At 32.7% G+C, this 10,438-nt stretch overlaps 1 protein-coding gene across 4 annotated transcripts in view; it reads left to right on the forward strand.

The window, feature by feature from the left end:
• Window positions 1-10,364, forward strand: part of LOC123551746 (MAM and LDL-receptor class A domain-containing protein 1-like) — a 51,202-nt gene extending 40,838 nt beyond the window's left edge. For 2 of the 4 annotated variants that reach the window (XM_053536205.1, XM_053536207.1), the window contains exons 10-13: window positions 5,168-5,335; window positions 5,865-6,035; window positions 7,902-7,992; window positions 8,725-10,364. In XM_053536205.1, the coding sequence (XP_053392180.1) occupies window positions 5,168-5,335; window positions 5,865-6,035; window positions 7,902-7,992; window positions 8,725-9,406 (1,112 nt within the window). In that variant the 3' untranslated portion in view covers window positions 9,407-10,364. The remainder of the gene's footprint in view (window positions 1-5,167; window positions 5,336-5,864; window positions 6,036-7,901; window positions 7,993-8,724) is intronic. The other 2 variants (XM_053536209.1, XM_053536206.1) reach the window with 2 other exon arrangements.
• Window positions 10,365-10,438: the final 74 nt, after the last annotated feature.

Raw genomic sequence — 10,438 nt, forward strand, 5'->3', positions numbered from 1 at the left:
TAATCATGTATAATTATACAAAAGGAGGCTTTTACGTCTACATTGAAACAACACCAAAATATAACAGCCTTAAAAGAATGGACAATTATGAGGCAAGACTGATCAGTCCACAGAAGGATCCTGGGCAATACTGCTTTACATTCTGGTATCACATGTACGGCAGTCATATCAATAGACTCAGAGTATTAAAAAAGGAAGGCACAGATATAAATGAATTATTTTCGAAAACAGGATTCCAGAAGAATCAGTGGCTTTTAGGACAAATACAGTTTGTGACTGAAGAAAGCTTTCAGGTAAATCAAAATCAAAATATATGCATGGTATTTATTTCACAAACATGCCTATAAAGTCTGTTACTATTATCATTACTATAATAATAATAATAATAATAATAATAATAATAATAATAATAATTATTATTATTATTATTATTATTATTTTCATCATCATTATTATTATTATGAAAATACTGAAGCTGAGTAATTGCTTTTTCTGGACAAGCATTTATTTACAGTCCGAACGCATTCATTTCAATGTAGCTAGTCAGCGGTTGCATTTCAATTTCTATGAATATTCAAACACCAAATACGAAGCATACGTTCGACTCCAATTGTTACCGGTACTTATTTTCCCAATTTGTAATGAGACATTAGAACGCTTGTTCTAATATCTGATTTACACTGATAGCTTGATGAAAACAATATAAATGAATGAAAACATTGAAACAGTTAATATTATATTTTACTGTAAAAACGAAATATAAAACGATGTTATTAATTTGGATGTGAATTTTTTTTTTGGAGTATTTATCTAAGCCCGTGAAAAAAACCCACACCCGTGTAATTTTATCTATATTTATTTCGTAAATGTTTTACAATGGGATCTCAAAAAATAAAGGTAAATGTGGGTTTCCCGGACGCATAAAAAACATCCCTAAGAGCCATGCATCGCAAAGTAGATTCGCAACAAACAGTAACTCCAGCGGAAAAAATGATATACCAGTCAGGATGCTTAAAAATTAAACATCAAACACATTACAATTTTATGCAAAATACAAAAAATGTGTTATGGGTAGATAAAAGGGCGGGGTGTTGTTTGGACTGTTATGTTTTTATAGAATGGGGTCATTCTGCAAGGCGATGTAAAAGAAATAGGACCTTTTAAATGTATTGACACGTCCTGTAGCCATTGAGAGAGTACAATAATTATAATCTTTGTTTGCAAATGCAGTATGGATAGCGTTTTTGGCACAGTCATATATTTACCATGGTATTATATATTTCAATAGATTATTATTGAGGGAAAAGCAAGAAATCACGTGCACACTTGGTTTGGAGACATAGCAATTGACGATATTGTAATGTTTCCCACTGAAAAATGTCCAACAGGTTAGTACATATTTTATTTCATGTCATGGGCGGATCCAGCAAGGGGAAGAGGGGTCAGTGGGGTCCGGACACCCCCTATAATTTTCAAACTTAGTGTTGAAAACGTTTAAAGCTGCACTCTCACAGCTGAACAAACAGTACAAAAGTCATATTATAACGTACTGCGGCTGCGGGCAACGTGAATAAACTATGCTGTGTATAATACTATTGTAAAGTCAATTTAAGAATAAATGAATTCGCTGCACTCTCAAAGTGTATCGTAAATTCAATTCAAGGATAAATGAAAAGTGGAGACCTCCTCGTGGTTACAACTGGTAACGTTCGAGGTCAAACGGAAAACAGCCACGTCGATAATGGAAATACTTGATTCATTTTATATTTTTAATAACATTTTTGAAGTCGGCGAGTCATTGGCGGGGGCTTAAACTTAGTTAAGGCCAATAATAAATTTTTCAATGTTCATGCTCGTTTTCATATCATGGGAAAATTTGTAAAATAATATTGTATTTCTTATTTTCGAAGTGTTGATTACATTTTTGATGGGATTCAGATTCTTGTTTTTGTTACTCTAAAACGCTCGAAATTCGCTCTCCGTTGACCCCGAGAAACAACCCCACCCCCCTTCCCGCGCGTACCCCCATCTGGACCCCGCCTGGAAAAAATCCTAGATCCGCCCCTGCATGTCCAACATAGTTAAGGTCCATTACATGTTTGTCGGCAGTCTATCTATCCCATACACTTTCGGCAAAACATTGTTCTGTTTACTTTGTAGATTTTATTTAATAAGTACAAAACTAATTAGTATCAGATGTTTTATTAGCAGAACAGTTTAGAGACAGTTATCTATTTTTCTTTTAAGATTGTGGCGATCCTAACACGGAAGTTGGTGTTGCCAATCCAGTAAGCATCGAATTCCGACCTACAATGCAAATAACATGCAAAGCTGGTTATGAAATTGCAGAAAATTCATCAGTTACTTGCATAGTAAATAGTTCCTGGATTGAGAGGCCAGTATGCCAACCAATAGGTAAATAATAATTAAATGACGTCATTATTATTTAAAAAAAAACATACGGAAACATAGCATAGACTTTATGATATAGTTATGTAAATACGACTGAGAAACGATAAAAAAAGTATTCGATTGTACCGCTGCTAAGTACTGACTGATCATTATCAACACGACTTCTAATTTCCCCATCAACTTCCTTCCCCACCTCATTTTATCCCTTACCACGTCCTCCCCATCAATCTATATTTGGCATAAATTAATATATACTTGTTAGATTCTTGAAGCAACCCGACTGTAATGTTTTTTTCCGTTACAGCTTCTTTTTGTTGTGGGCCTACTTTGCAAATACGTGGCTCTGAGGCTGTGCTTTTGGTGCTCAGTGCTTCCGAGAAATCTATCCTTACCTGTTATCTTTTATTAACTCACTGTAATTAAATCAAGGAAATGCTTTGTTTACCAGACTGCATGATGCCGACTTTCAACAGTGGAATAATTGTAAATACGCCAGAAGGCACTGTCTACAACATGACTGTAATACTGAATTGTGTTGATTGGCAATGCATCTGTGACTTGTCAAGCTGATGGGAACTGGACAACCCAACCATACTGCGTCACCAATAGTATTTGTCGCAACCTTGTATATCTATAAACATTTTCACTTGTTATCAATTTTAATTCCATAGGAATACTTTACATTTATCAATCGATAACATTTATATCATATTTCAATATTTTTGACGCTGCTTATTGTTTACTTTATGTCAAGCGTTCTTAGTGTATTTATACATGAATAATGTTAAAATAGTTTCATGAATTTTAATGTCATATTTATCAGACTTGGCCGTCTTACAAGTGTTTCTTGGTCTAGTTTAAAGGGAATTCCTATAGTTTTTTATGCGCATCTTTCTGCGCAGCTGACACTTTCTATGGAAAACTGAAGTCAACATTTGTTGAAACATGTGACAGACAATCTTAAATATGACGAATCTTGAATGAAATAACCTTTTTGATAAGTTTTATCAGTAATCAAATGTTGATACTGGTTTATGTTGTATTGACAAGTATCATGCCTGCCAGGTACCTTGCCATTTTTGTTTTCGTGTTTTCACATCGCATTTTAGTACAAAGACAATGTTGTTCATATAATGTAAGACAATTGACTTAGTACTGATAAGAAAATATCACCTTTCAGATTATATAGTATTCAATTATAGAAAGATTTAAGAATTTTTAAAACTTTTTTTTTAACTTCTATCAGATGTACATGTAATCAATTGGGTCAGGTTCGCGCCATTTTTCGTCCGAACAGGTGTTGTATTCAAGCGGTCTTTACATAAAATTTAGCCTGGTGACCCATACATTTTTAGCCATTTTTATCCTCACAATCCAATTATTCATACACAACAAAAAATAGGAAAAAATTCTATGAAACATTTTCTTTTTCAAAATTTAAAAAAAATATTCCTCACTATGGGTATTTTTCATTGAAAAAAGTTCACAAAAGTGAATAGGAAACAAGATTTATTTTTCATTTGTACCCATTATTGTAAGGATATAGTATTACAAATATGACTACGACATCTAATAAGTATATAGTAAAATCTGTAAAAAAAATCAACCTTATTATGCTGTCTTGATGTATAGTTTGGTTGGTATTTATAAAAAAGCAGAAAATTATGAAAATGTTGAAAAATCACTGGAAGTTTCAGCAACAGTGGGTGTGTTCAAAACAATTTTTTCACAAAAACAAGCATGGTGACCCATTGTTTTTATTTGCTTATTGTTTTCAGCACAAAATTTCCTATCATAAATGTGAATTTGAAACAATTCTATGAAAGGAAAAAAAAACTATAGTAATTCTCTTTAAATTAAACGTTCATAGCTACATAATTGTAATATACTCTAGAATCTGATAAATAAGCGCATATTCGAATATAAGCGCATATCATAAGTAAGCGCATACGGCCTTACTGTTATTCCGTATGGGATAATAAGCGCATGTCATGCTCTTACCATAATTTTGTATCGAAAGTAGGCGCATATCCGATTACTGGTAAACAAACAACAGATGCAGCAAAAAGACGTAATTTACGGTATTATACCGTGAAAATTGTTAATCATAAATACAGGTGACAAGTGGTCTTACCTGTTGAATAGCCGATGGGTGTTAATAGATGTTAAAGTCTATTGTCTGATAAAACGATAATTGTTTACGATAATCATGCTTTTTGAATAGAAAATGTTTTCAGTAAATGAAGGTAAAAGTTTGAATACCAGAAAAAAAGTTTTTTGCGTTGTCATAACAGTTTGTCATTCTTTCGTAAATCTGTGAAAAGAATATGGATAAAATGCTACAATCTTAGTGTTGAACGATTATTGAATGGTCCGAGAGATTGAACATTATTTGCAAATAATGTAGTTCATTATGCTTTCATTATGTATAAATACTGTAGGCCGATGCAATAAAAGGAAGTAGTTCACTGCGCACGTCCATGGCAAAGTTTTACTTTGCAAGCACTGTCAATATTTCTAATATACCAAACATAGGCGCACACGGCTTGTCTATAAGCGCATATCAAATATAAGCGCATAGTTTTGGCTTAAATTTAAGCGCATATCAAAAATAGGCGCAGAAAAGTGACACTAAAATTATAATAAGCGTATACGCTTATTTACCACATTTTACAGTATATGCAAAAAAGACCCGTTCGTTTTGTGAATCATCCCTGGTCGAATTCAGTAAGTTGGTTAGTTGCTTCATATCCAGACTGCAGTGATCCAACTCCAGAATCAGGAAATGTTGATGGCGCAAACTTTCAGTATGGTTCAGTAATTGAAGTAACTTGCATAGAAGGGTACAAAATCAATGGAAATTCTTCGATAATGTGCCAAGCAAACTCTACTTGGACTAGCACCCCAGTGTGTGACAAAATAGGTAGGTCAGAGGCAAAGGTTTCAAAAATAAATATTCCAAATATTAATGACCAAACACATCTCGGTGTCTGTGTTAAGCATAAAAAATAGGAATAATGGTAGTAATTTACCGGATCGTATTATTTTTATTACTTGTAAAGGCTACTTTCATGTTAACGGTATGCTTTATTGATTCTTGATTGTAAAAAGTAATGTCCGTGGATGGTTTCAAGCAGCCTTATATGCTTCCAAAGCTATGCTGAAACTATTGTGTAAAATGTAAATGAAAGTAGGTGTTTTCTCGGTGTTTACCCAGGCAGTATTAGTATTGCTATCACGTTCCTCAGTCACATGACCATGATTTCTTTGCATTTTGGTAAACTCGTAATATGAGGTATTTCATTGTATATCTATCGACAATCAAGAAAAAGGTGACTGGTTGGAAATGCGGATAAAATGATGGAATAGATTGTTTTGTTACGTAGTAAATGTTAGCAAGATAAGTGTTACCGTCCTACCTTTATCAATTCTTACATTTATCTGGGTTTCAGAATGTGAAACTATGAATATTACAAACGGACATTTTAATAGAACACTCGGGACAACGTTTGGAAAAACTGCTACACAGTACTGTGACACCGGTTATACCTTTGCGGGAGATGAAACAGTCACATGCCTTGAAGCTGGTTGGAATGGTACTATTGCAACGTGCACCATTGTTGGTATGTAATTACTATTAAAGATATATATCATTATATCTTAATCATGATATTTTACAGGCGAGCAGTATACAATCCTTCTACATATGTAAAAGCCAATGTTATCATCATAAAGCGTGCCTATTAACTTAATCATTACTACAATAAATTAACCATGACACTTATTTTCTCCAGAATATTCATTTCCCTACTCCTTTCTTTTAAGTTCTTGTGAGTTTTTTTCAAATGCTTGTATCAAATACCTGAAATGTTTGATATTTTTATTTTATTTTACCCTGCATTCGTGAATGTTTTTTTTTTTTTTTTGAGGAAGATAAATCTTTCAATAATGATAAGAATATCAGAAAGGATATCATTGAATCTTAACAGAGATAGTTCGTCGCTTCGCTCAAGGTTTCGCACACAGTCGGTTGTTTTAACATGTTTAAGCTTTTGTAGGTCATTGAAATGAATTCACTTCTTTAATTAAAGATAATAGATCAAGCTCTTACTTTTATATATAATAATCTTCATCATGAAAAACTACTTCAGAATATTTCCGGTACATATCTAGCACACTGTGTTTTTTTTCAACTGTGTCTAAATTTAAAGAGCATTGTAATAAATGTTAATGGCGCAATAAACATGTACAGTACTGTATACAAAAGTATTCAACACAGTTATGCTGCAAATGATTTTTATCTGTTTTGCAAAATAATCTTTGTTAGTGTTAAAGTACACATACTCAAACATGGAATGTAGAACAGCAAATTTATAGTAAGTACAGAAGTGTAAAAAAGTTGTTAATAGGTGTTCAATATTACACAGCAAACAAATTGGCATAGCAGAGTTTCTGCACCTTCCTATTTTTCTGAAATTATCAAAGTAACAACAGAGTAAATAAAATCTTTAAGCAGTTGTTTGAAAGCATAAATTGTTATCAAACAAAATGATCAAATTTGCTTTGACTTAATCTGTTCATGAGAGGTTATAAAAAGTGCACCATCCTTCACGCCACTAGCACCGGCCTAAGTAGAACTTTATAACATAAATGCTGAATGGACTCCAAAATAATTAGTGCCCAGTAAATATAACAAAACTGTATAATTAAAGTATGGGTAGACTACTTCAAAGCGCTTAAAGTCTGATTTTAGATAGTTAATAAAAACTTTAAAGGGAGCCTTTGGAAGGATAAAATGCATCCAAGCAAAAGACTCGGTTTGATTAAGTCTGTATCTTAGAGGTATTGGAAAGCGCAATGCCACCACGCCCCCTAGCGCCGGTTTACTTTGAATTCTATTACACTGATATAGAAAATAATTGAAAATTAAAAAGACAATTCAGACACAAGAAAAGGAAATGTCGTAGAAAAAATAAGTATGATACTCGCGCCAGTCAATATGGGTTGTGGTTGTCTCCGTCCGATATTAGAGACTTTATAATTTAGTTAATATAAGATGACACCTTAAACGTTATAATACAGATTGAGACTGACAGCTTGATTTGTACTATTAACATATTCGCATAATTATGATTACATTCAGTAAGTAAGATGTTCAGCAGTTGTCCAACTTTTATGTGATAAAAATGCCCTTATTTGTAATTATCATTAAAATGTTTGTTGCTTAAGTTGATTTATGCCATTTCAAATCTGAACAAAGTACCTCGTATTTTACAACACTTTTATTTTATATTGAGCCTGTGTTAGAGCAAATCTTTTTTTCATTTGCTGTGGCTTAAACAGAAAATAGAGTAAATGTTAAATTGACGAATAGTCAATTCAGTTTGCTTAAGCAACGTGTTTGGTCTTTGTTTGAATAATGTAAAATAATTTTGACAAGCGTAGTTCGCTTTACATAAAGCAAAGTTTCTTTTAACATTTTCTTTCAGACACAGAAGCCAGTGCTCTAGTCGTAGTATATGCTTTGGTTCCAGTTATTGTAATTGTTCTTACCTTAGTTTTATTATTTGTTATTTGGAGGTAAGTTGTTTAAGTATAGGAAATTTAGTGTAGACTAGTGTAACTTTGAAATAAGTTCTTGTACGTTGACAAGTAGTCAACATATCGGTAATTCCAATGAGCAACAATAAATTTGGCATCAGCCTCTTAAACGGTTTTTAATAATTCATCATGATATGATGCCGCGTCTGCTACTCAAGTTACAGTTTATTTTTGAAAAAAAAAGTTATTTCAATCGGAATCTAAAGGATGGCTGCTTTATTATGTATTTGATCCCATGGTTTGATTAACAACCCAACGGTGAACCCGCAATATCTTCTTGGAAGACAATATCAATTTGACCGCTCGATGAAAAGGCTAGTAATATATCAGTGAAGCATTTCTTCTATACATACAATGTATACTATACAGCATTTCGGAATACTAAAGTCAGGAAATAAGCCTAAATGATATAGCATACTTTTGTGTTCAACAATTATATTTTGACATTTATCTTGAATGTCTTATAAAAGACTTAAACAAGTTTTATTAAGTTTGTGTACAGTGCTTCCTCTCTACAGCGGCCCTCTGAACAACCATTCCCTACTTGCTAAGTTCACTTGCTACTGACTCCAAAATATACTACATTGTTCTTTATTTCATCTCTCTAAAACAACTCCCTCTGAACAACAACCAGATTTTCCGTCTCCCAACGTGTGTTGTTATAGAGAGGTAGCACTGTAGCTCTAATATATTGCTTTATATATCATTTAGGAAAAGACATGCACACTGTGCAAAAGCGAAGAATTCGCACCACATATCTGCAGAGAAACCAACAATTCAATATGCGAGTGAAACATGTCACGGATATGGCCTCAGAAACCAGGATCATGTATCAGAGACATCGGAACCGATACCACAAGACGAGGAATATTCTTTTATTACAAACCACAATAATGCGGAACTATCAGACAATACGTATTATAACACATTTGACAATAAATGTAAAGTTGAAAATGATGTAGAAAATCAATATGATCATACAAATGACACATCGAAGCCGTTTTCAGATAATATATATTCGCATATATCTAGAAACAAAGCTGACATACAGGACGAGACAACTTACGATACTACATCGTGTCAAAACTCAGGAAATGAATCATTGAACATCAAAGCGCAAACAGGGGATGATAGTTATAGCCACCTTGATATAGAAGGTCTAAAACAAGCAATACATCTAAAACCTCATACTACAATTCAAGAAGAAGAATCTGAATACGCAAATGCAGCGGGAAACATAGATGCCGTAGAATCTGAACTAAACGATTACTCTCATCTGAATGAAGAGAAAATGAAAACCAAAACTGTTGAAAAAGAAGCAAACAGTCCTGAAGATTGTGAATATTCTAATGTAGTTAAAAGAACTGGAGATATCAAAACTACAGGAGAGTAAACTGTTAAAAAAAGACCGGTCAGTTTTTTACACTTTACACTGCTAGCGCAACAGGAGGGGCTAAGCACTGCTTTATTTTAAAAGTGGGAGGATAAAGTGATGAAACATTATTTGCTAATTTACTTTTTGTTAGAGAAGACATTATCTACGTTAATACATACGTCATGTTCATTCTCTACTTCTGACGTTTGGCTTTAAATGTGATATTCGCAGAAATAATGCTATGCATTTCGTCATTTTATCTTCCAACTCATTTTACTCGTAGAATTATGTTTGTATTGTTTTTCACATCACGTTAGTAGTGAAAGTATATCAAATTAATGTTTTTATCTGACATGACATTTCATATGGATATTTGTTCAACATCCATTTGTTTCAGTATTACATAAAATGAAACAAATATAAAGATATTCATCAGAATATACAACTCTTTACAAAGACATAATGAAACTCCTATAGAGTTTAAAAATGCATTCCTTCCTATTCATTTTAATCACGTGTAAAAAAACCATAGTGGTATTGCTAATTTTACATTTGTCATATTTGTAAGTTGTTGTTAAAGAGACAAGTAGTAGATGTATTATTGGGAATAAGATCTTTTAACATGATAAACATTAATAGTGCATGTCAAACCGTCTGTTAGTTTGGAATCAATGGCAAAAAGTATGCAATTATAGCTCTTGAGTTTATCTATGAAATTGTTTAAGTTCAAATTGTCATACCATAGCAGGCAAAGAGACTGCTTAAAGTAAGATATCATTCCGACTACAATCTCAGTCTTTGATGCCAGGGGAAAAATTAGTTTGTAAAATATCGAAATCTTTATGACTATTTATTATGTTTAATTATCAAATCAATCATATGTTTGGATTTAATTTGTCATCACTGTACTATATTTTTTCATGATTTTCAAGTTTACATAATTTTATGTAAAATGAAATTAAAGCACACATGTATATGTCTTTGCTACCTTGAGTACTTTCAGTACTTTGTTTAGATAGTTTACAGTCAAATCTGTGCTGAACAAAGATC

Source organism: Mercenaria mercenaria, unplaced genomic scaffold (assembly GCF_021730395.1).
Source record: "Mercenaria mercenaria strain notata unplaced genomic scaffold, MADL_Memer_1 contig_838, whole genome shotgun sequence".
NCBI classification, from domain to species: domain Eukaryota; kingdom Metazoa; phylum Mollusca; class Bivalvia; order Venerida; family Veneridae; genus Mercenaria; species Mercenaria mercenaria.